Source organism: Prorops nasuta, unplaced genomic scaffold, assembly GCF_024137725.1.
Source record: "Prorops nasuta isolate Cenicafe-Biocafe unplaced genomic scaffold, Cenicafe_Pnas_1.2 PNAS00015, whole genome shotgun sequence".
Lineage (NCBI taxonomy): Eukaryota > Metazoa > Arthropoda > Insecta > Hymenoptera > Bethylidae > Prorops > Prorops nasuta.
The window spans coordinates 4,467,682-4,492,818 of record NW_027116812.1 but is presented as its reverse complement, the minus strand read 5'-3'; the positions used below and the strand labels follow the sequence as shown (position 1 = coordinate 4,492,818).

The following is a 25,137-nucleotide window of genomic DNA, read 5'->3' as shown; positions in this document are numbered from 1 at the left end:
GACGTGAATCAAATTTCAACGTAAGTATAAAAAGAGGATTTGTCATTATCAGATTGTTCAAACTTTAACTTGAAAAAACTTTTCATTAATAAGTTAGAATATAATCGTCTATTTTTAAATTTGTATTATTTATAATCAGTCGCAGGATTGAAATAATGTTTGAGCTTGCCAGCTGATGTACTTTGCTCATAAAAATTTACTACAGGAAGGAAACTTAAATTAAATCAAACCGGATTTAATTTTGGCGCCAACGCTGTATTTCAAAAAAGATTGAATTCAGTTATTTAATTTATCAAGCGTATAACTTAATTTAAAGCAGCTGTACTTATTCACTTCCGTACCCGGCTATTGTAACAAAGTAGTGTAATAAAAAAAATGTCTTGCGAAACATTAACGTAATTTTTATATACCTAGTGGCTATGCCTGCACTCTAAGATTTTATCAATTACTACAGACAACAATGAATTCACCCTGAATGACTTTTACATAATTATAAAAAAAAATCGTGTCCTATTAAAAAAATTAATTATAGTAACAATTATTTTACAAATATTTAAATGCAACACTGATTTTCCAATTTCAGGAATCTAACAAGAACTGTGATTCCACGAAAATGTATCACACAGCTTAGTATTAATATAAAATACAGCTGCTTTAAATTCCAACTACAAATTAGCTCTCTTAAGAAAGAACAAAATTTATCCACTGCATTTTGTGAAAGACTCGTAAAATAATTTTGGAAATTAAGAATGTTTACCAAGAAAAACAACAGGTAACTGAATATTTCAGACTTTACATTGTTGATTTTATAGTAGGTTATTTACAGCTGTATAGAGTAACGCATATTTGACCAATATTATTTTTAAATTTTTGTATCAGCCGTACGTAATCCGACATAAAATATTTAACTTGATTATAAACATTCTTTGTTCTATCTTATCAATGAAAGCACCTGTATTAGTTAAAAACGGGGAGGCAAGCTCGAATCATTTTATAAATTTGTCTTGCCTTAAAAGACCGAGCGATAAAACAAGAATTGTCCAATCGATAGAAAATTAAATACTGTATGATCACGCAATGTCTTTCTAAAGACTATATATTAAATCACACGAAAATAAAGAAACGCAATTTTGATCAGTTTGCTGATCAAGGGTACTTACTTCGAATAACTCTACTTTATCATTTTATAAAAAGAGCATGGTACATATATAGAAAATATTCCTACATTTTTGCTACTTACACTTATCCAATTAAAGAGACCATTCGATACCCTTACATTCACGTTAAAAATCTAATAGCAGTTACACATCATTGAAATGAAAGTGATTTTGTTTTTCATTTGAATGCAACTCTTTCCAGTAATGTATTATATGATGATGAGACTAACAATACTGTATAGCCTTTTTGTGTAAGAACGAAGTAAAGACCATGTCTCAACCAATTTCAATCTAAACAGATTTCTATAAATTTAATATAATTATTAAAATAACATTTGTTGTATAATGATCCCCAATAATGTAAAGAAATACAAACTGTTTTAAATAATAGTAAATACAAATTAGAGAAATTTTATACATTTTTGAAGAGATAATTTCAACGAGAAGCATTAGCAAAGCTTGATAAAAGGGCTTTATTACAAATACTTTACTAGTTGAGACACAGCCAATGACACTTTTTTTCTTACAGTAATTGGAACGTAAAGAAAATAAAGTCTGCTTCGGCTAAATATTTCCGTAATCACCGAACTATGAGTATCTAGGGACGTAATTAATTGATTAACGGCAAATTCTAAGAAAATCCTATATAGGTGATCATTTTAATTTACAAGATGCCATATCATGGCTCGCAATGGATTACATATATACTAATAATAATAGTATTATGGTACATTTTCACTCGGATAAAAACACACATATTCATCTAGCACATTTATATCGTCTTAAAAGCCTGCTAGGACGATACTACTTTATGCAAATTATTCACCCCAGTTATTGTTACGTTTAAAATAGATATAAAGCTGGTTCCTATTTGTTGTATTATTAACTTAACGTTCTACCTCTACTAGTTATGAGATTAAACATTTGAAAAATATAAGCCAACAAGTCTATATATATACATACAGCTATCATAAAAGTTATGTGACTGACAAACAGTTCATTTTCGTTTTTGTGAAACACTTTGATATTACGGATTAGCCGCCTTGAAACATTCAGACATTTCATTTATTACAAATTCATTGACTATTTTAAGTAAGCACGGTTAAGTGCGGACAGAGAAGCGATGGGCGACCATTCAATTTAAGCAGAAATGCAAAATTTGCTACTTGTAGATTATATATATATATTTTTTTTCTGTTGCAAATAAGTATGTCTGAGAAAAGTGCAACTTCAACCAATTCTTTAATGCTTCTGAGCTCAACAAAAATTTATTATTCCAAGTATTCTTTTACACATCGAACTTGGATGATTTAGATTTACAATAGATTTACCTGCTACAAGAAAATCAATATGAAGGATTCTGATAGGCCTTTATCACCGATGATTCGTTAAAATTAAATATATTTATATGTACACACAAGTCACGCATTTATTATGTATATACATATATATATATTCAAATGGTAAAGAAAAGACATACAAATGAAAAACAGTAATATAAATAATGTAATAATATAAAACATATGCATTTGGAAAGTAGCCAAAGCTAAATAGCCAAGTTATTCTATTAAATGACATTTAATCTTATGACTTCATAATTGTAATAATGAAATCGCACGTTATCTTCATTAAGAAACCAGGAAAGAGAAAATAATATTATATATCAATCATATAGACTTTTTAAATTTAATCATCCATTGCATTTGTGAGACACTAGGATCGCAATAGAAAAACTGTATGTTGTTTATTTTCTATATTATGTTAAAATCATTCACCAATGCATTAGCACGGTTGTTTTATCACACATGGTCTTCTGTATACGTATGCGTTGACAAGGATATCATCATCATTTATCAGCTAATATAACCGGTTGAGGAATATTCAAAGCACTTTCGTAGAATACAATTTTTCTCAGTGAAAAATATATAATGACTTTGTATTTCGACAAGGTAAGAAATGCGCAAAAAAAAAAGACAAAAAGAAAGAAAGATTGCAGCATCAGATGCAGTACAATGTGTATCAAACGTTTTCAACGAATTTCTTCCACTTCTTTTTACATATATAAATGTCGTATCCAGTTTTGTCATGTAACTTTCTACCGAGCATTGGCAGTCGCTGGATAATACGTGAGTTTCGTTTTCAATATCCTTATCAGTCACTATTTTTCTCGAAGAAAATAGTTACTAGGCTACATGAAATAGCATCGCTAAGCAGGCGCAATCACATATTATCCACAACAAAAAACTTCATTTTCCTTTTTCTCGTTTTTTTTTAAATCCTATAACAAACAAACAGTCACCGCATTTTCGGGCTTACCTCCTTAACAAGAGCACAATATTTTACACTCGGCTTTAGTAAGTATGCAATATGTATCCAGTTTTTATAATAATAATGGTGGTAAATGTAGGAATAGTTTGTAGAACAAAGGATACAGTAATTCCCAAAGTCAAGTGTCTCTTATTCAAACGTGTAGGAAATATTTTGTAAAAATTCTGGACGATTCAGTCCTGCATCTCCTCTGGTACTTCATGAGGATTGAGTATGCCTGGAACTGCCATTTGCTGCCGTCTCTTGTCCTCCTGAGCCACTCGTAGAGCATTTTCTCGCTCCTCAAGATAGAGATCCGAATCGTCCTCGCCCGTATATTCCTACAAATCGACATTATTTTAGATCGGCATGGTTAAAAATAAAGTCATTCCTTGCTAATTTCGAATACTCACTCTAATTTGCACGATAAAATCTCTAAGGTGCTCTTTAAATGCAGAGATATCTTGATTGAGATTGAAAAATCCCTGTACAGTTATTTTAATTTGATTATCCGTTAAATGTGGAAATGCTGCTCTCAGTAACGTTGCCACGAATTCCTGGATGAACAGTGTGTTGTCAGGTACGGGTCCAAGAGGAACCTGAATTCTTCCTTGTTCGACCAACGTAAACATGTATGCCAGTATAGTGGCGTGCATCGTAAGACCAGCCGTATGAGAAGTATCCGTAACTACGCTGAATATATGTTGTAATATGTCCGTAAAATAGGTTTGATAAAAACTCTGAGCAGCCTGTTCGTGCTGTTCCATATTTTGTAAAAGTTGATACAATATTTGCAGCCCGGTATCCGCCACGTTTCTCATAGTGTGTTTGAAAGCCCAAATCACAGAGTCAAGAACTAATCTAAATTGTGCTGGCGGAATAGTAAGAGATGCGGGGAAGCAGTAAACATTCACCGCCTAATAGTCAAACAAGCATAAAATCAGTACGGTTTTCAGTTTTATGGTACTAACTGAATAATTTGTATCGGAGCTTTACCTGTAGTAGTAAAAAGAAGTTCGTTCTGTGTTCCGGAAATTCTTCGAAATCTTTATTGATCATATCAAGGGTACATTCGAAAACAGCATCGAAAATTTTCGGTACTTCGCTGGTAATATGTGCTCCAAGCTTATTAACTATAGTTGCCATAGCACTTAGCACTTCTGGCTCGCGTGCGCAAGGCACGTTTGTTTTCTGATAATCTAAGAGAACTGCATCCAGCAAAGGTGGAATAAAGTTTTCCAAAACCTAGAAAAGTTCAAATTAAAGTAGGATATAAAAGGCAAGACATCTTTTTGTTTTACTAATCTTTTAATTGAGACTTAGCCTACCATTTGATGGTCGTTCGATCTGCTAATCCAATCCGAGATTAATTTAAGAGTTTCCTTTTTCGCTACTCTCATAGTTTTAATTAAGGGTTGTTTCATAACTTGCTCACCATTCAAAGCTATCGCTGCACTTATATTTTCACTCATAACCTACCGTTAGAAGGATATAAATATATACATACAGTAATAAACACTACCACATTGAAAGTTATGAAAGAAATTTGCTGAATAATTAATAGCATACCTTATAAACGTTCAACATATCTAAATATATCCTCCCCAGTTGTATCACATAAGGATGCCCAAGCGCCTTGCATGCTCTAACATTTGTTTTAAGAACATTAGCAAGTGTTTTCACGGCTTCTTGATCTTTTAAAACGTCTACGTTTTTAGATGCTTGACTGATGATTTCGTCCCAGACTTGATTGGGCAAAAGCATGTATTTTTCTATCAATTGCTCCTCGATTACTGTATCAACCTGGGCACTTATCATGTAGCCAACAGCTTCATAAAATGTATGGATCTGCTGTGTCTGTAGATCACAAATGATACTGCTAATAGTAGAAAGAATTTCTTCAATGAATGGCACAGCTTCTCCAACTTGTATTGTTACAAAATGTCTCCTACATTTCATAGCTATTTTAATAAATGTATCGCATGCCATATCTTGTACCCCATCATGAGTTTCGTGCATAAATTCAAACAGTTTATTTACAACAGTCTTTAAGAATTTCCAATGGGCTCGAAGAAACCTGGGATATTGTCCTACAACATACATAATATTGCTAGCGATTATAGCTTTATTATCTTTACCCTTCTTCTGTTCGCAGAGCCCTAGCAAATCTTTTATTACAGTTACTAAAAACCGCTTTTCATCTTCTTCATGCATTGCACCAGAAATGCTACCAATAGCCCAGCACAATGTATTAAGATTTTTCCAAGACCACTCAGACCCATTCACTTGATTCTGGAGTTTTTCCGTCATCACCCTCTCGGTATCCACATAATCGAGATGTGTAAGATACACTAAGGTCTCCCTCATTGTTTTATATAGATTAATAGAGTCTGTGTCTTTCATGAATTCTCGAACAACTTCTCCATTTTCATTTTCAACAACTAGCACTTCCTCTGGCTTAGCCATTCTACTTATCATTATATATCGTACTTTTGTCAAAATTTGGCAGTAGAAGATTCTTCGAGGTATCATAGCATTGCTGTTATTAATGAACAATGGAGCCGAAGATCGACAGGGGTTATCCTTGTATAAGTCTGCTAATAATAAATTCCAGTATTCCAAACAAATTTTAAAAATCTCTACTTCTTCTACTGTGGATATTAAAACAAGGTAATGTAAAGCTTTGAGCAGTGTATCGGTTGTATGCTGTTTCTTTTCCGCCAATGTTGCATGCTCTTTTAGGTATGTACACAAGAACATTGCCAAATTTTGTATAAAATTCTGTTCCTGGTCCTGTCCATTTGCATATGCAGCACGAATATCTATAGTATCTATAGGAAGCATTTGCTCCAGTTGTTGCATGGTATTCACAAATAATAAGACAAATGCATCTTCATAATTTACAACAGTTACAGCAGCAATTTCTGTTAAGCATTTTAATGTGACATTCCTAAACATTGGTACATTCAGAAACTAAAAATTTATAAAAAAGAAAAATATGTTATTTCAATTAAAAGGTTATAGGTTAAAATTTTGATTATTATAAAATTAATAATAAAATTTTACACACCTTAAAAATTAATGTTTGTATCAATTTTGTCTCAAAAATATATCCAAGAGGGATCCAATTTAAAAACCTTAAGAGGGTTTCTAGTGTAGCAGCTACTAATTGAACATTTTGCGAATTATCCAGAACAAACTGACAAAGCTGAAAGATCTGTGCAAACTCGCTGCACATTGTATCTTTTAAGTGCTTTGCTTTCGTTTGGGTCATTTGTCCACTAGAAAAATCAAATACTTCTTCTGACAATAATTTTAGAATTGCCATGTTATTTTGACAAAGACTCTCATTCGTTTTACTTGCTCCTACAATATCTCCAATAAACGACTCCCAGTTCTTCGGCCATTCACGCTTTAATACCTACAAATTTTTAAATCAAGCAACCATTACTATTGCTCAGCTACAGATTACTATGGCTCTCACAATTAATATTACCTGTACTAAGATCATATTTAATTTATTAAGATAAACTTTAGATGCTTCCATGGTTTGTGGATCACTGCTGGTTTTAATTATGAGGCCTACTATATACTTCTTTATTCCTTCACATTGATTTCTTGGTAGGGCTTTCCACCGTGTCTTGATTACTTGTTCCAAAATTTGTAAAGCGTAATACTTGGTTTGTTGATTCTAAAAAATTTCCACAGCATAAATGATTTAATTGATTTTAAATAAATAATTAAAGAAAAGAGAATACCTGTGAATATTCTAGAATGGTATCCACTCGTGTCCATGCATCTGGATGTTCTTTAAGAGAGGTTAGCACTTCTTGCGCAACCCTTTGTTGCTCACCTATTCCAGTATACATGCATCCTACTATGTTATCTAATAACGTAATATCCAGCTTCTGATTAAAATCCAATAATTTGGATGCTTGTTCTGCTAAAGTTGCCATAATGTACTGTAATTATAATCCTTTCATACACTCAATCTAGAAAGAAATTAAAATAGGCATTATAAAACAATCAGTATAAAAGGTAATAATTATAAGTTTAATAATGTTTTTTTATCAATAAAAAAAAGCCTGACTCCGAAAAGTACCTTTTACTCTGTACAGCAGTTTATCATTAAATTTGATTTTAAAACTGAAAAGAAAGTAGCAAAGAATGAAAATTTAGAAGCAGCTGATGAAAACTAACAAAAGTAAGAAATGACTTTGAGCTTTGTTTAGGTGTAAATTTTTTATATGCTCTAGTATCGTACTTAGCATCCGTGAAATGTGATTATGTTAGATACGCAATAGCGACTATCAAGGTATACTGATTACAAGAAAAACTGAGTTCGATAATTATAAAAATTAACAGAATAGTTCCAAGTGGAAATTATCAAACGACGGTAGAAGCGGAATAATTATATAGGTAATTAAGAAATAAAACAAACGAGAATTCGGTCCAAACGTATCGCGGGGAGGTCACCGCACTGCGACCGCCCGACCTAACCTACATATGACAATCGGAAACAGGGTTATGTAGATTTAGACATAAGCGACGTTTATATCGCTGATAAAATCGTACCCCAGCACTGTGAGCTACTTTATAAAATGAGTAATTTGCAAAAAATCATCGTATATTTGTGAAAAAAGAGTGAAATTCGCGCGTTTACACAGCCCGGGTACAGTTTACTCATTGCGTCGTTGTCCAGTGACCAAGAGTTTCAAATTAGGTTCTAACGTACCGTAACAGCTCCCACACGAAGAATTTCAATCTTGTTGTAAAAAAAACACACGTTCCGCATCGACAATCACAATCTCTCGAGGTAAATCACAAGCACAAAAGGATCAAACACACAACCGCTGATTCCCGCGCGCGACCAATTTCATTCCTCGTTTCACACACTCTCGCCGTTTCCACTGCTGCATCGTTTGTTCTCTCTCTCTCTCTCTCTCTCTCTCTCTTCCTCTCTCTCACTCACTCACTCTCTCACTCTTTCAAAAGGCCCCTCCCCCCACCACGCGGTAACCGTCCTCTCCTCTTTCTTGCATCGTACACTCTCTTTCTCACTCCCGTTCATCCTAATTCTTCTTCCTCTCTCTCTCTAAACTTGGAAACTGAAAACTCTGTCCTCTCTCTCTCTTTCTCTCGCTCGCTCTCTTTCTCTCCTTATCTCTCTCACTCTGACTCTGTCTTTTCTGGCTATATAGGATCGCGACGTTTCGCGACGTTCGCCAACAAGACGACTATAGAGACGTGGTTGGGAAAGCACGATACCCACCGAGACCGTTCTTCGTCGAAGCACGCTTCTTGAATCTCATATGAACTCTGTTTTTCTTTCATATACGTTTGTTGAGAAACAAGAATGATTAGCGCACTACGCCTTACACAAACCCAACCTAAAGACTTTCGAAAATAATAACAAGATGGCCGAGATTATACACGACCATTGCGAAGAAATGGTTTAGCTGATTGGTCAGCCGCCAAATTTTCACCAATCATAGCGGTTTTAAGCGACTGTTGTTGCTAACGTCACTCCTGCGTCATGTGACGTCACCCAACACGTGTGCGCTGCCGTGCTACCAGTCTACCATCAGTGCTGAGAGTTGCTTTGCAGCATAAAATCTTTTTATAAAACAGCGTTTGTTCTTTACCTGTTCTTCTCTATATTCTCTATTTTTCCGAACATTCATTTTCTATACTGACGTATTATAGTAGGCCTTTAAATTTTCAAATACAAAAATTCTCTTACTTTTTTAATTATCCATCGCATCTCACTGAAATTTTAAAAATAGATTAAAGCGTATTACCTATAGTGCGGTAAAAAATACGTTTTCCGTTTTCAAAATCATTTCTTTTATTTCCTTCAATTATTATAAATGTTATTCTAATACCACAGTTCTAATTATTATATAATCTTTATTAAAATAACTGCTTTTAATTTGGCAATAATGACTAAGATATTCTTAATTATATATTGTTAGAAATTAAAATTTATCACCTCAATTAATTTAAATCAAAATATGATACTAAGAAAATTGAGCTTATTACGTCGTAATTTCGCAGGCAATTGTTTCGTTTCTAAAGAATTTCTTTACAAATTAATTACAGTACTAAAATTGTTTTTTAATATGTTGTTGTGTAATATATTATTATATGTATTTATTAATAAGGCTCCTTTTTGCAGCGTAACATATATATATATATGTATGTGTGTGTGAGTGTGTGTGTTTATAGTAGCAGAATAGTAGCGCATATATACATTTACGTATTGTCCCATATATGATACATTTGCTCTCCAGCCAGTGGCTCGACTACTCGTTGTCGTTGTCTAGACTCTCGTCCAGTCCAGCGTCAGCTGTAGCTGTCAAGTGCAATTACGAGGAACTCCATCTTTTCTGATACTATCAAGTAATCATCACTGTCATTAGTATTTTCCTCTTATTAACAGTGAAATAAATAAAAATATAATAAATATACATAAATATATTTGTATGTAAATACATCAAATGAATTAGTTTGAAGACATACAAAAATTACAACCTAAATATCAGGTATTTACTACGCTCTAATAAGTCGCAAAAAAGAATTTCTTCAACATACGGATCAGTGTATTTTAAAGGACAAAACAACTACGAAACAATAACCTAGTTGTCAACGTCTATCGATGTAATAATAGTTTTAAATGGGCCATAATATACAAATATGATTAAGCTATTATTATGAAAAAATTGAAATAACAATAAATATATTTCACTTAATGTTGAAAAATGTCCTGTCAAATTAAACCAATTGGAAACTTAAGGAATGTAGAACATATTAGAAGAATACTTTTTGGAGAAGAAATTGGCAGATGTATGTAAATTTTAAAGTTTTTCATGTTAACTTTAGATGTTTTTGTAAAGGTTAATGTAACTTATCTTTACAGTTGACAGTATTCCTCGAAATGAATTGCCACTTCAGGAATGTCTTGTATCACTTTCATCGTATGGGGATATTCTTGCTTTGGCATGGAATACTAAATTGATAATACTTGCTGGTGTGTATCAAGTCATATATGAAACATATAGTACTTAATTGACCATGACTTGCTTTTTTATGATTGTTTCAGCAAAGTGGGATTTGCAACAGCAGGATGAAATAAAAAATAAGTTTCACATTGTTTGGAATGGTTCAATAGCACATGATCAGAAAGAATGGATTACCAGTATTCTATGCTTACCTTTGATGGCGGCTGGAAAAGCCAGTACTATTGGCTCAGATTGGACATGCGTGGCTGTTGGGTTTAATACTGGTTATGTTAGATTCTATACAGAGGTACATTTTTTTTTGCTAGTTAAAATAATCTAAGGAGAACATTCTTTAACGACAATTAAATATTTTTCCAAACTATATAGACAGGTTCATTATTGGTGGAAGAGCAACTTCATAATGAACCAGTTTTAAATATAAAATGTCAATCATTTTCACCACCAAAACACTCAGGTGATCCTGGACTTGTAGAAGAAGTGCATATTGTATATAGCAGTACTGTTTGTATTTTACAAGGATTTCCTTTATTTTCAACTTTAAAAGCTTGTAGAAATCATTTAGCTAGAGGTAATACTGTAAAATAAAATAAAAATTAATTTTCTTTATTTGTGATTTAACTATAAATATTATTAGTTCAAGCAAATTGTAATGACACACCACCAGCTACAACCTTGGCATTTAAAAAATGGGGTTTCAAGAATCAAGATATTACCAATGATGCGGAGATAATTGGATCAACTACTGTAAACGTTTTTGATCACTTGATGACAGCTTCTCTTTGTGGAGGATACAATGCTGCTTACAGGTCAAGTGCCCCGCAACACAATTTAATTATTGCTATTGGAAAACGTCCATTTATAGGATTTCATTACGCATTTGAAGGAGGTACGACCCCTGTCCTATCGGATGTTGCTATTGCAATGGCCAGTAAAGTAGCTAATGCTATTGGTACAGCGATTCCGTACGTATAAGAATAGACTTTTTAATCAAAGATTAATGCTTTATAATGGTAGTAGACGTTAATTCTTTCTAGATGGTTTCGTGGCAGCTCAAAAAATCCAGCTGCATCGGAGAAAGGTAAAGCAACTAATAATGAACCAGCAGAAACAATGACGTGCAGGTTTGGATTAAGCGATGTTATGAGGGAAGGTGATTGTATATTGTGTAACTCACGAAAGACATTGTCAGTGATAACGGATGCTATGGGTAGAGTAATACTTGTTGATAATCGTCGAGGCATGGCAATACGCATGTGGAAAGGCTACCGCGATGCTCAGTGTGGATGGATTGAAGTAGATGAAGAAGGAAAACATAGCTCTCGTAAAAGTCACAGCAGGGGAGCCCCTGTTCGAACGGCACAATTTTTAATTATTTATGCACCGAAGAAAGGAATAATTGATATTTGGGGAATCCAACAAGGCAATAAAATTACTACCTTTACTGCCAGTAAAAATGGGAGGTCGGTTTGTTTTCATACAAGTTTAGTAAAATTTTCGTTAAATGATGATCAAATTTATATATTTCAGACTGCTGAATATCAATTACGGTCTTTTTGGTACCAACGACACAGCAACCTTTTCCAAAAATAAACCACCATATTCTTGCGTTTTTTTGGATCCTATTGGTGGATTAAAAGAAATTATTGTTCCATTTCATTTTGCCCTTAGCAGCAAAAATGGCAAGAGGGCGCGCGACATTCATTTAATGAGAAAATTAAAAACCTTTATGCGCGAAGAGGAATATGATGAAGAGAAATTAATTATTGAAGTTACTAATGTGTGTCTGGATATAAAAACTAACGAAATCAAAGTTCAGACTTTAGAAATGTTAATTAATAATAAACATACAGTACCTGATGCATTAATGGCAGCTGTAAATTGTTTTACTAAAAAGACGATCGATTATGGTAATATTTATTCCAGTGAATTGAATCTTCTTCCTTGCATTAAATATCTGTTGTAAATTTTTATTAATCAAGATATTTTCTTTTGAAGATGATGCTGAAGAAGACCCTACTTCAAAAACTCTTTATCACTTAGCAGCACAAGTGCAGCATGTAGTAGAGTTTTATAAATACATTCGCATGCGCTTTGATACTCCTCCGGAATATGATACTGTTACTCCTAATACTGATATTAGTGAAAAGAATTTAGCTACAATTTTATTGACCAGCGAACGCGAGGTACATCGGATATTAAAACTAAACAAACTACTCACTAATCTCGAAGAACCTCTAAAGTACGAAAATAAGGTGAGATTTATGGATGATGGGAGGTCATTTTTAGACTTTCTATCGTGCTTTGAATTTGGTACATCAGGATTAATAAAGTTGCAAAGAGGTATTAATCGAGAGAAAAGACTACAGATTTGTAAGTTTCAATTCATACTGAAGCAACCCACATAGTTTTGTTTTTGTTTATTGTTATAATTAACGTCTTGTTTACAGCCCAATTAATCTGTCATGGATGGATGTATTCTACCGATCCCATATATATTTGGAAATCTGCTGCTGCTAGAAGCAGCATTGATCCCAGAGCTCTAATGCAATTTGCTCTTTTATATTGGACTGTTAAAAAAAAAGGAGCCTCTTTAGAAATAGAGTTGAAGCGATTTACCCAGCTTTTGCACGCAATTTGCATGTTATCTAGTAAGTTTTACCATGATATTGTTAAGTAAATAAAAATAAGTTGTACATTGTTAAGCATAAGAAAACGAACTTTATTTTAGATATTGACGAAATTTGTGCTGATTACAACGAAACTTCATCCTGGTGGAGAAACGTAAGACACGTTTTGGCGGAATCAACAAATCCATTTAATGCACTCACTGCTACATTAGCCTGTAGGGCAGTTGCCGTAACTTTAGAAAGCTACAAGGATAAACTTCGCAATACCAAAGAAAATGACGATAATGGTAATGAAGACGAAGATAAAGAAAATGGAAATATTGGAGAGCATTCAGAAAAATGTGAAGAAAAGCGTATTTTAGTGCCAGAGGAAGAGTCTTTGAACTCGTCAAACGATTGGGAGAATGTTAGTAAGGATACATGTCAATTCTCTCTGCTTGCAGGAAACCTTGAAGATATTACAGTTTTACAGGCTGTCGTTTGGTAAAGAATTATTTAATTATAGTCATTATTTTATCTTTGATTATGTTTCTTTATATATAAATATAATTTTGCTCTTAAATTTATAGTCAGTCACCACCACAAGACAATACTGTACGAGGGTTTAAATTGCCATATGAAAAGCTCGACATTTCCTTATCAGTAGTTTTATCGAAAGGCAAAGGTAAGGTTTATAGTTATTTACGTTAAAAATTGTGGTATTATTTATTTGCACATTTTATCGTAGGATCTGTATCCGAACTAGTAGCAAAATGGCTTAGTTCAACGGGAATTGATCCAGCCCAATTGGTGAACACAAAGGATATCGAGTTTGATCAGTTTTTAATGCCAATGGAGGCTTTAAATGTGGAAGGCGGTTGTATAGAAGAAACCCATACGATTACTAACGTAACGAAACAAAATGCTCCTGAATTAGTTCCTGTCACTGTTGAATTAGCATGCGAAGCAAAGAGTGGTACTACAGCTCAAGCAAGCATATTGGGTAATTGTAATTTTAAGCATAATCATGTTTATTGTATAATTTACATAATGATTGCTGAATTATTCGTTTGTAGAGAAAATCTCCTTGTTGAAAAATCACTTTCCTTATAGTTTAACAAGCAGCGTATTGCTTGCTAATTTATGCTGGGAATTTGCAATGTTTTGGAATAAGGAGACTCGGCAGCTAGAAGCTCTGGAAGCAGTTTTAACAGTACTGAGGCAAATTCCTTTGAAACATATAAAACATGGTAACTTTTTAATGTACCGAATAACTAGCCATTCACTTAATTATTCACTTATGGCCATGCTTTTTGTAACCAAGGAATATGCTGTCTTTTATGGACATTGCACATAAAGAAGAGATTGGAATCTGCAGCTAAATTGATAAATAAATCAGGCAAATTACCGAAAGAAAGATTGTGCACGCAGGAGATAGGTCTGACGGACACAGAACTAACAAAGTTTCTCGAGCATTGCGTTTCATTCCTTAATGTATTTCTTGACGTAAGAAAGAATACAAATACAAAAAAATTCAAAGCATAATTGAAAGTTTTTGTAACAGCAATGACAGTCAACTTTATTTGCAGTCTGAAATGTTGGAACAAGAGAAACTCGTGATAAAATCGGAAGAGCTCTGGGAGGGTCAAAGTATTGTTGGTCCACAAGCATTTATAGGTCTAGTGGCATCTCAAACACCTGCTTGGTATGATTTAGTCATGCTTCATTTACAATTGGCTAATGTTCTACATATGATAGCCAATTTTAGTCTCAGAGTATCAAAGCCCTTGAATAATTTGTTTGAACCTGTGGTAGGTATTAAGTACATTCATTCCAGTTTGTATTTTATTTACTGACTGTGTGCAATCGTGCAATACTTTTATTATTCAGGCTCATCCATATCTATTTCAAGATATTACTTACAAAGCTGGTTTGACTTGGTATCGGGATGACAAAAGAGACAGCTTGAGAACAGAATTTTTATGCCGAATCATTACAGCATCCATGGATTTTATTCATCAAGATACAACAGATGAAAGAACGTTTAGCTCGTCCGAAGCAATTCTGTGGATGAGTAAATGTCAGACATTAGCAACAATGTGGAGAATCAATAATGATGAATTGAGAATTCATCAAGTCTGTCAGCTTTATATTAATGGCTTCGATCGATTAGCCGAAGAAGTAATACGTGTTTTTAACTTAATCTTATAACGAATTCAATAATTGTTTTATTACTTAGGTACAGTTGGCTGTAAATGACGTCGAGAAATTAGCAGAGCAGTTACTACCAATAGCAGGCAAACGGATGATGGCGTACATTTCCAAAAAAGGCAATCTTCTAGAGGAGCTCTCCACACTGAGTCCTGCACTAACGAAATATTTAGAAGACCTGGTAAGACCTTGTTTTCATTACATGATCAGATGGTTATGTTATTTTTTGTTGATATAGCTAATAATATTTTACTTTCTTCTTCAGAATGTGCCAGAGGTGATTATAACAAATTGTTCAAACGAACATAATATTGAATTAGTTCGCAGGATCGTCAGGCATATGCCTGAAAATCATAGACTTTATTATCTCGCAATGCTGATGCTGGATGCTACATTTGTTTATACTGATAGAACATAATTTATGTGAACCATAAAGCGTGCTATCTGTGATACCTTAAAATTCTTTTCACGAATTGTCATTGTGGAGATGTTAGTATGTGAGAAAGTGAGCTTTTATTTTCACAAGCATTGAAGTGGTACTCCTTAAACACAGAAATAATGATTTCCACTCTCATACAAATCAGGGATACGATTGTGGTATCTAAATTTAAGATCTGAGTTCCGTATTCTTTAAAGGCGGGAGATGTTCTTGCTCGATAAATCCTACATGACTAGCAAATATTGCTGGAGCAGCGGGCAGTTGAGTGATCTTACCACGTGATTCTCGAAATCCTTTGGGAGGAAGTCTCTACAATGGATCCATTTCTGCAAAGAATTTAGTTGGCAACCAGTTATCGATAGAATCATCAATATTTTATTCGAACAGTTGGAATCCAAAACAAGTTATTCACCCAAAATTCGTCGATAACTTTCTTTCGATAGATAATGTTGAAATATTTATAAATGTGCAAATTTCTCATTTAACTGGATTATCTACCATAAAAATAGTTGGAGTGATGTGGGCCTGAGTCCGCTGGTTCCGATGTCTGTAACACATATTTGCTAAAGCTTGATAGTCTTCATTGTTGCAAGAAAGTTAGATATTTTTGTCATTAATTCTTGACAATATCCAGTGTCTGTGACATCCTTGGGAAAGTCTGCTTCTCCCCTTCTGAAGTATACGGGTTCAAAGCCTTGTAAATTTCGCATCTATTTACCTTTATCATCAGGTATCAAACCGAGTATAATTTCCAGGCGGTGCGTCGGGGATACCACTTGGCAAGTCGCATCATAAGTAGCGCCTAGTGCAAAAAACCGGGTATAATAATTTGCTGAAACTGCTTCTTTGAGGAATTCATTGAAGTATCATCTTGTTTATATACTACCTCACCTGGTAGATCAGGAAAAACTGGGGAAAGCTGTTGTACTTTAAGCGTTCTAATCTCATCCAATGCTTTAATGTATAAATAAATTGATTTGGTTATTTTGAAGATAGCATACTCCGTTATGACTCTAAGCTCTTATTAATAGTGATGGTTTAGAAGCATTGAAATTTAGTTTTATAGTGCTTAATCATAACAGCTTAGTTCCATAATATTTAAGAGCATCTGGAATTATTCTTTTAAAGAGATTCAGTTTGTTCGTTTGGATCTCGTTACAAATACATTTTACTGTTGGGACTAGTTCACGACAGTTTCATTGAAACTTGATTTTACCTTCTCACTTCACGTGACGAAAGGCGCAAAAATGATAGGGAAGGGGGACGGAAGGAAGAGAGAGAGAGAGAGTAGGTAGTGAGTTGTAACTACTTGTAAAAAAAAGGATTGAACAGTAAAAATTGTAAAAAGAATATACGAGCTTTAGTGAGTCTTGTATTCTATTTATGTGCATTTAATTGTTTTTAAGCAACAAAGAGAAGCTGGCTTTCAAAAAAGATGTACGCATTATATATGTAACGAGTGATGTTATCTAGTGGAACTGAAAAAAAAACAATTGTACAGAATAAAGATTTATCCATTTACCCTTCTATAATTGCATTGTCAACTTGAGATTCTTGTATGAGTATATATATATATATATACATATAAAGAAGTATATTGAGAAATTGGCATCTTCTATTTTCTTATTAGTTAGATTAAGTTATGTACAGTTTTTATGAATTGATTTTCACGTTAATTAGCTGGTCTCATCTTTTCATTGTTCATAAGAATTAAAATCGGATTGTAAATCCAGGGTACTGCTGCCTTGCTACGGTTTCCCAATTTGTGAATTCACAGTGATGAATTTCGCTTCCGGGACTGCCAACCGTCGACAACCATTTTGCCCTACACAGTAATATCATTGTCATTAGGCGCTCAACTGCAATAATGAATATTAGTAGTGATTTTTTGGTTGGAACAAATTAGATTCCCTTATGGGACGGTAATTGTATTGTTAACGAAGGTAAATTGATAAGATTGTAGAAAGATATTAGATAAAATTGGTGAATTATTAGAGAGTCAATTAAATAGGGCACACACTGCTAATGAATTACGGGGCCGCCAATTGGCTGTCGAAGTTGTTAAATACGAAGGCTCCGAAATTATAATTAGCGCCTAATCAGACCGCGCGTACAGATATTTATACGCGTGAGTGCTATCTCTCAAGTCGATCAGCAGCCGCGTCACAACAAGCAAGTCAAGCAACCTCTGGAGAGATACGAAGGCCATCGGCATAAGATCGGTGTTCCGCATGATTTTCTTAATCGTGAGATTTGAAAATCCGTTTGATTTGTTCCCTGAAGCAGGAAAAGATCATTGTCAAAGATTCAAAGAAATGATATTAGGGATTGGGGTACGATGCAAGTGCCCCCTCCCTTCATGCCCATTTCCCCAAACGATAAAGCAAAGAAGATAAAGCTTGACATTGAAGCGATTTATTTTTACGCAGAATATTTTTAACGTTTAATTGCATTGTCGCGCGCTCGTAGTTGAAGGCAGTTGAAGGGGGCGTGACTTCCTTTTTGGGGAGAAGCCAGGAATCGATTGTTTTTGACCTCGGCGGAGCTATTTGGTAGGTTCGTGGGTTCGTGTCAGGTTCACCGGTTGAGGTTAGGAACTATGGCGGCATAAGAAATGGATCAGTAGGTCCGGTCCCGGCTCGTCGAATCTCAAAAGAAGAATCGCTAATTGGCAAGTGGAGGAGGCATTATGTCAATTGGCAGGCAGGGTAGGAGTAGTCGGAGTAATGGTAAATGGTAGGAAGGAAAGCTCGTTGGGTCTTGAAAGTGTGATTCGGCGATGGTTCGCGAAGATAGGATGCGGTGCAAGGTCATTATTTCATTAAATCGTTATTAAAGGCAGTCTTGGACCAAATGCTTGTTACTCGCCAATTTGCAACTGAGGTCATGCTTTTTTCAAGGTTTACACAGAGACTAGCGTCTCTCTTATTAGTGAACGTTGTAGGCGTGACACACGCGTTCATTCAAAAGAATTATATTTATAAGATACATGGGGTTAGGGACTCACATTTGATCGACGAGCGATCGTGCTCCTTGCATTTTTCCTAGAATCGTTCCTGTTTTGCTATTTTTCACCCAGCCACAGATGTTCAACTCCTGACAAATATCTCGTACGTATTTTGGGAAATAACAACCTGGAAAGGGTCGGGGAAGTTGCGTGAGCTTGACTAATGAATAACGATTGTTGATCGGTTACTCATACTCGTTGATTCGCTCCTTCGTTTTTCTTGTGTTTCTCACCCTGTACTTTGCCGAAGACCTCGAACTCCACGGAGACGAGGGGTTCGTCGAGTGGCTCGTCCACCGGCATCTTCTTCCAGAGGATGATGCCACTTTTAGGAAAGAAACAACACCCTCCGAGCCTCTCTCGAGCAAACTGCCTGCAACGCAACCGTCTTCTCACCTTTCGCGATACGCTTTGCCGGTTGATTCCTGTTGCAACTTGCAACTGTTGCAAGTCGCTCAGCAGAAGCAACGCCCCAAATAGATTGAATCCCCACCGTGGTCGATGTGTCGATGTCGCCGTCGTGACGGCCGCCGACGGTGAACGATGATGATCGATCGTCGATCGATTCGTTTCTCAGGCTTAGGCCAGTTTAGGTGTTACATGACTAGACCTCGAAGAGAGTCAGTGGCTCTGCATTGTCCATTCTACAAAACATTAAATGTAGGCCAGGAGGGCACCGCTCAAACTAACCACTTCCCACTGTCCATTGTCCCGTGATTACTCCAGTTAATTAATTATTAGTACGCAGTGACGTCGTAATTGGCGCAGGATACGAGGAGAGAAGGTTAGGCCCTAGTTCAATAAAGACCACCTAGCACTTGCTCTCCTCACCATTGCCATCCAAGGTCTCCTTCCTATCATCCTTCTTCGCTTCCCCTTAAAGCGGAATTTTCACTCGTAAATAAAGGTAAGCTCCGGACTAACGAGGAAATACCATTTATTCTTATCAATTGAATTCAGTCGCTTATACACACATGCAGAAACTTTCACACACGACACACGAACCATACGCACAATCTGTGAAAAGTCAACATTATCGAAATAAATACATAAATAATATTTGCGATCTCATTGATCGAATCGTTTGCTCTTCCTTATCCATGCCGCGATCATTCCTTAGGCTGAACTGAAACTGAACGTCCGCTCACAGCCATTCTTCGGCATACGTAAAACGCTCTTATCAGATTAATTCGGAATTGCCTGGTCCCACGATGAAATGTCGATGAGGAATATTTTCAATGTCAAGGCCTAATTACTTTGTTTTCGTTGGCTGCGAAAAAATTCACTCAGAACCAAATTTAAAAACCGAATTAAGCTCAAACTCTACCTTAGCAATTACTTAAGACGAAGACCGAGCTAAGCATCATATTGAAGGTTAAAGTGAGACAAGTTAATCTTAGCCAAAACAGCGCTAAGCTTAAATTCGATTTATAAATTTAGCGCTTATCATTGCACCCTTAAGTTTCGCACGAAACCAACGAAAAGCACAGACACCTATGATATATATTACTGTACCGTATTATACTATACTAAGCTATATTATACTATACATAGAGGCCTATACGTATCTGATTTCCTTAAAAACTACGCGATTCTCACAAAAATTGAAACTACACTGTGAGACCGGAAGCGGTGCGTGGAGCGTCCACGAAGCCATCTTCAGTCTTTTACATTGTTCATCGACGAAGAGTGACGATTGCGCATTTACACGAGGGATTCTGGATTGGCAGGTATGACGGTGTTAGGGTTAGTGCTGTTCGCCAGCAGTACACCGTTCTCGGCATCTTTAAGGTCAGCCAATCCGGTAAAGTCTCTGGAAGCCAACAGCAAATTTCTTCGACGCGCCTCTTTCTTCTCCCGTTCGACCTGCAAGAAAACATTTGGTAAAACTCTTATCTTCCAGGCGAGACTACGATGATAGCCGAATTAACCAGTAAAGACAAGCATCTATACTTTCGCGAGAGCTTATCGTGTATGGTAAAAGTGCTTAATGCTTATCGGAACGAGCAAAGCTCTCTGGCGCCTCGCCTCGCCTCGACCGCGGCAGCACTTTCACTCTAAAAAAGCAATACGTTCATGATAATCGTCGTACCTTAAAGAATAGTCGCAGATAGTGACAGGGAAAGACGACGCATTTGCCTTTGTCTTCCTCAGCGTCGATGTAAACTCCCCTCACTAGGATCGAGTTGCTACAGTTGAGGAGCACGAGGAATGCGAAGCAGCCAACGTGGGTGATCCAGCAGGAAAGTTTTGGATTTTCTGGTAACAGCCAGAGGTCCAGGACGTTCCAAATACCTCGCCAGACATTCACAGTACCGAGAAAGCTCAGCAACAGAAAAGCATCGGCAGCTATTAAGCGTGGCAATCCCTCCAATGTTGCGCAAACGTAGCGCATCAGAGGTTGAAGGCAAAACGTCACGCCAACTATCACGTAGCCTATTACCTGAATAAACAATACGAAGACGTTTTGCAAAGAATTGACCTACTTATGGGGGTCGGTTCAGATTATTTAATGGCTTCCCAGTAAAGCCATGCGGCAGCAGCACCATTGCAAATTGCGAGACTACAACGACGCGGGGTGGCCAAAATTCGTACTAGGTTAATATTTCTCGAAAGACACCAACGAGCCGTCCCTACGGTTTAATGCAGAAAAAACGTTCCTTCTGCAGAACTCATATACATCTCCGTGTGCCGTACTACCTAGTACGTACGGGAGAGCGTGCATAGCTCGCGCGATCTCTCATGTGCCTGGAGCAATCATACAATTGGCGAATATTCAATTATGTAATGTTCTGGATAGCAGTAGTTCCCGTGCAGCACGTAAATATGCGAGAGATGCATTATCTCGTTTGACGCTTCATCGACAGGCACTCGAATACGTAAGTGATAGAAACCGACATTAATCAGGCATCGGTCTACTTACGAGAGAACTAACGGCGGAAGTTTCCCGATCTTCCGGTAATACGTAGAGATCGACCAGGATCCAGACTCCTCTCCAGACGAAAACGACGAGCGTGCCGATCACCCCAACGCTGAAGGCACAATCCAATATATAAAGGGACCAGTCTCTCGTGTTCTGTCAACAAAATAACAAGCAAACACAGTAACACACAATTCAGCGATAGATTAGCGGTGGAATTTTCTACTATAATAACATAGACGACGCGAACGATAAGCCGTACGTGTCACAGTTTGCTTTATTTATGTTTATTTTGATCGTCAGTAGAGGAATCGGAGGAGCAGGCGGGGGAAGGGGGAGGGGCGGTTTGCTTACATCGACGCGAAACATGGTGGGGACTTGGAAGTAGCCGGAGCAAGAGTCGAGGTTCAGGGAGAAAGGAGGCGCCGAGATGTTCCTGAGGGTACGCAGGCCGGCAAGAAGCGCGAGGCTGACGGCAGTCGTGGCCAGCACGGTAGTCCCCGTGAGTTCTGTGAATAGGTCCAAGGCCATCCAGGAGCCACGCCAGGCGTTCACGCAGCAAAAGCCAAAGACGAAGGTATAGAGTCTGGAGGCCAGGTAATAGGACAATCGGTGCTTGTCCGGATGCAGTAGGCTACTGAGCACACCTTGACTCACATTGAAACTGAACAATCCGACGAAACCGATGACGATCGAGGTCAGGCTGCTGACGATCGGATCGTCCGGATAAATGTAAATATTGCTCAATCCCCAGGTACCCCTCCAATAACCGACTACCGCCGGGGCGGCCACCATCGCCGAGAACACCGTGTCCAGGAGCGAAAGGATCGCGTAATGCAATCCGTTCGACGTGATTCCGGCTGCGCGTAGCTCGACCATCCTTGTCCAATCCTGATCGAGTCTAGTGGAGGCGCTGCTCGTCATCCTGCATGGTTCGCCCCGAAATGCACTTTGGTCCGATATTGTTCATAGTTCGCGTGCGGAGAGCGTCTCTCGATAAGACGGGAGCGTCAATCAAACGCGCCAGCCTGGACACCGGCTAAGCACTGCCTCCTCTCCAGCCACCGCAATCTTTTATGAGCCGCGTTGCCCACGGACCAACACCATCGCATTATCGTAAACTGCCCGGTCTACTGTCTTTTCCCCTCCCACGTGCACCTACTAAAACACCCAGACCCCTATCAAACCATTCCTCTATAATATTTTTGCAATATCACTCACTACTAGATCGTTCCTTCTGTCAGGAAGCTCCTCTTGGTCCATTCGGCCACCTTGAGACATGATTTTTCTCATGAGTGGCGTTTCCTGCTCCCCTCCCCATACCTAACCTAGCTTTTGTCGCGCCAAAGTCAACGTTAATCGCCACCTCTTTGTGTACCAATCAAGCTCCAGTTTCGCACCAATCTTCTCACCTTGGCCCATCAATTTTAGTCGCGCATTCTCCTTATCATTGAAAATTGCAGATAAGCCACAAACCTTCTTGTATCTCGTTGGGAACATATAAACGTGATTTATGTTGTCGATGCAAATGACGAAAGGTGGTGCCACGAGATTCCTAATGCTGCGGAGGAACATCAGAATAGACACGAGTGTGCACGTGAATAATCCAACAGCCCTGTTCGAGAGATAAGATTGGGATATCAGTCCGAGCGCATCTACCTGGTTCTAATGAAGAAATGACTAATTACCACGGAGCAGCTTTAATTAATCGAGCGTCCAATAGGATCCAACCGCCTCTCCATTGGCCCATGCAACTCACGCCAAACACGTAAATATAGAGAACTTGCAAAGCTCGACCGAGCAGAACACTCTTTTTTGAAACTGCCGCACAATTCTCGTGAAAAAGTTCCTTGAATATTGCAAAAATTGTGTGCAGTCCCGTGCCCAATGCAAAGCTCGGCCATTCTGGAAATCTGAAAATAGATGGGGTGGTTTATGGTTTATGTCTCGTAGCCGTCGATCGAAAACTTCTTTGCGCAATTAGGACACAAATCAACGCTTTCAGCTTATCTTTGAATCTAAATTTTCCACTAACCATCCAGTGAATTTCCACACATTTACTCCTGCGTACTCACATTTCGGGATAAGCGTCCATTAAAACCCATCCTCCCCTCCAGCAACCAATCACCATTGGGCCTATTATAGCGACGGATATTATTTGATCAACCAATGACAAAGCCCTTTTCTTTTTCCTCTTCTTGCCCTTGCCCTCGCATTGGTCCGATTTAACACAGAACTCCTGCTTCTAAAAATCAAACAAGAGCAAGTCTTCTCTTTGTGATATCAAAACTTGTGCTTTTGCAGCCAAGCCCAAACCACACAATCACGAATTCTAAATACACTGACCTGCAACGATTCTGCTCCTGAAAAATTGACGATAGATGCGTTTTAGCCAATAGGATCTTTCTGTTTCTAATCTTGGGAGCAAAATCGATGAGTCAGATATTTGTGGTACGTCTTTGTATCAACCTCCATTCGGTTTTTGGCTGTAAAAGCGCTATTTCTGGCATTAATGTACCCTTCTGACTTCTCCCGTTGAGATTAGTGCGTGAATTTGATCGATTTACCTGCAGAGAAGGGGGGGAAGGTGGAATATTATTGGTGATCACTAGAGCAGCGACTGTCGAATTTTCCGTTAACGGTAGATCAGCATTGGCGGACGACATAGCGACAGGAAGAAACTCAGTGGTCGCTGCAGGCACTCGCGCATTAAAAGCTTTCACGAGAAATGCGAACAACTTATAACAGAAGCGAAGCTTTCCTCGGCCAATTCACTTTGCACTTTGCCATTGATAAATCGTTGCATACGGTTAAAAGGTGCGAGGGAGAGGGGCGTGTTAGAAGAACTGTCTGCTTGAGGGATTAGAAAGCCGTCGAATGGAAAAAGCATCAGGTGTTTTGAGTGCTTGCTGCTAGAGAAGTCAAGTTGCTTTTGTTTGGCGTTAACGGACACACGTGTGTCGTTCCGCCGCTGATCTGCATACCATTCAGCTGTTTTCACAGTCCTACGTTTACTGAAATCGTTATTTGTTGTGGGATATAGATAATGCTTTACTATCTCAATAATAGCTGTGTTATACGCGTAATTCCTCAGCCGCCGCCACCACCAACACTCGGTAAATAATCGTGTTTATTGCAAGGTTTACACGGTCGTCTTAATAATGTGGCGCCGATCCATAATGCCACAGATCAACTCCCCGGAATCCCCCTTTCCTCCGACATTTCTCCCCCTTCCTTTGTATTAAACAATTTATCAATTTTACATTTTATCCGGATCGTTTCTTAATTAAATACCGCGTGTGCTTTCGGTGATTGTCGATGACTGATCAAATATTGATAGATGGTCTGGCGTAAGTATTTGTAAGCGGTAAAAATATTAATACAAAAATGCTAATGCGAAGGTCGATGTACCTATATTTAAAGAGATGTTACGAATTTATGTAATCAGGTCTAATCGACCATTATTAT

The 25,137-nt window shown here is 37.2% G+C and overlaps 4 protein-coding genes across 12 annotated transcripts; 1 reads left to right on the top strand and 3 right to left on the bottom strand.

Moving 5' to 3' along the window:
- The first annotated feature begins 9 nt into the window (after positions 1-9).
- On the top strand, positions 10-17,274 carry Rab3-GAP (Rab3 GTPase activating protein). Of its 3 annotated transcripts, none has more exons than XM_066736134.1 (19): positions 10-20; positions 10,078-10,310; positions 10,384-10,494; positions 10,567-10,772; positions 10,853-11,054; positions 11,121-11,448; positions 11,521-11,946; positions 12,014-12,393; positions 12,482-12,856; positions 12,934-13,134; positions 13,215-13,596; positions 13,683-13,777; positions 13,841-14,095; positions 14,169-14,342; positions 14,417-14,598; positions 14,682-14,903; positions 14,983-15,273; positions 15,332-15,484; positions 15,569-17,274. In XM_066736134.1, the coding sequence occupies exons 2-19, from the start codon at positions 10,226-10,228 to the stop codon at positions 15,719-15,721; spliced, it is 4,221 nt and encodes a 1,406-aa protein (XP_066592231.1). In that variant the 5' UTR covers positions 10-20; positions 10,078-10,225; the 3' UTR covers positions 15,722-17,274. The 3 variants fall into 3 exon arrangements, with proteins under 3 accessions (XP_066592231.1, XP_066592230.1, XP_066592229.1); XM_066736133.1 differs by lacking the exon at positions 10-20 and adding an exon at positions 7,639-7,883 and having other exon boundaries at positions 9,758-10,310; XM_066736132.1 differs by lacking the exon at positions 10-20 and having other exon boundaries at positions 9,474-10,310.
- Positions 2,396-8,855, bottom strand: emb (exportin-1 emb). Of its 5 annotated transcripts, none has more exons than XM_066736138.1 (10): positions 8,737-8,837; positions 7,567-7,610; positions 7,223-7,456; positions 6,961-7,155; positions 6,535-6,885; positions 5,034-6,437; positions 4,793-4,939; positions 4,461-4,709; positions 3,878-4,381; positions 2,396-3,805 (listed from the first exon to the last, which is right to left on the bottom strand). In XM_066736138.1, the coding sequence occupies exons 3-10, from the start codon at positions 7,418-7,420 to the stop codon at positions 3,659-3,661; spliced, it is 3,195 nt and encodes a 1,064-aa protein (XP_066592235.1). In that variant the 5' UTR covers positions 7,421-7,456; positions 7,567-7,610; positions 8,737-8,837; the 3' UTR covers positions 2,396-3,658. The 5 variants fall into 5 exon arrangements, with proteins under 5 accessions (XP_066592235.1, XP_066592234.1, XP_066592236.1 ...); XM_066736137.1 differs by lacking the exon at positions 8,737-8,837 and adding an exon at positions 8,200-8,721; XM_066736139.1 differs by lacking the exon at positions 8,737-8,837 and adding an exon at positions 8,040-8,161.
- Positions 17,275-17,339: 65 nt separating the features above from the next.
- Positions 17,340-19,184, bottom strand: LOC136778946 (acylphosphatase-2). The gene is made up of 3 exons (XM_066736162.1): positions 18,983-19,184; positions 18,750-18,876; positions 17,340-17,567 (listed from the first exon to the last, which is right to left on the bottom strand). The coding sequence occupies exons 1-3, from the start codon at positions 19,050-19,052 to the stop codon at positions 17,453-17,455; spliced, it is 312 nt and encodes a 103-aa protein (XP_066592259.1). The 5' UTR covers positions 19,053-19,184; the 3' UTR covers positions 17,340-17,452.
- A 495-nt stretch (positions 19,185-19,679) lies between these two features.
- fusl (fuseless) lies at positions 19,680-24,775 on the bottom strand. Of its 3 annotated transcripts, XM_066736151.1 has the most exons (8): positions 24,237-24,361; positions 24,016-24,166; positions 23,745-23,914; positions 23,358-23,582; positions 23,146-23,284; positions 21,673-21,825; positions 20,842-21,192; positions 19,684-20,615 (listed from the first exon to the last, which is right to left on the bottom strand). In XM_066736151.1, the coding sequence occupies exons 3-8, from the start codon at positions 23,798-23,800 to the stop codon at positions 20,454-20,456; spliced, it is 1,086 nt and encodes a 361-aa protein (XP_066592248.1). In that variant the 5' UTR covers positions 23,801-23,914; positions 24,016-24,166; positions 24,237-24,361; the 3' UTR covers positions 19,684-20,453. The 3 variants fall into 3 exon arrangements, with proteins under 3 accessions (XP_066592246.1, XP_066592248.1, XP_066592247.1); XM_066736149.1 differs by lacking the exon at positions 24,016-24,166 and having other exon boundaries at positions 19,680-20,615; positions 24,237-24,775; XM_066736150.1 differs by lacking the exons at positions 23,146-23,284; positions 23,358-23,582; positions 23,745-23,914; positions 24,016-24,166; positions 24,237-24,361 and adding an exon at positions 22,024-22,889 and having other exon boundaries at positions 19,690-20,615.
- Between the last annotated feature and the right edge of the window lie 362 nt (positions 24,776-25,137).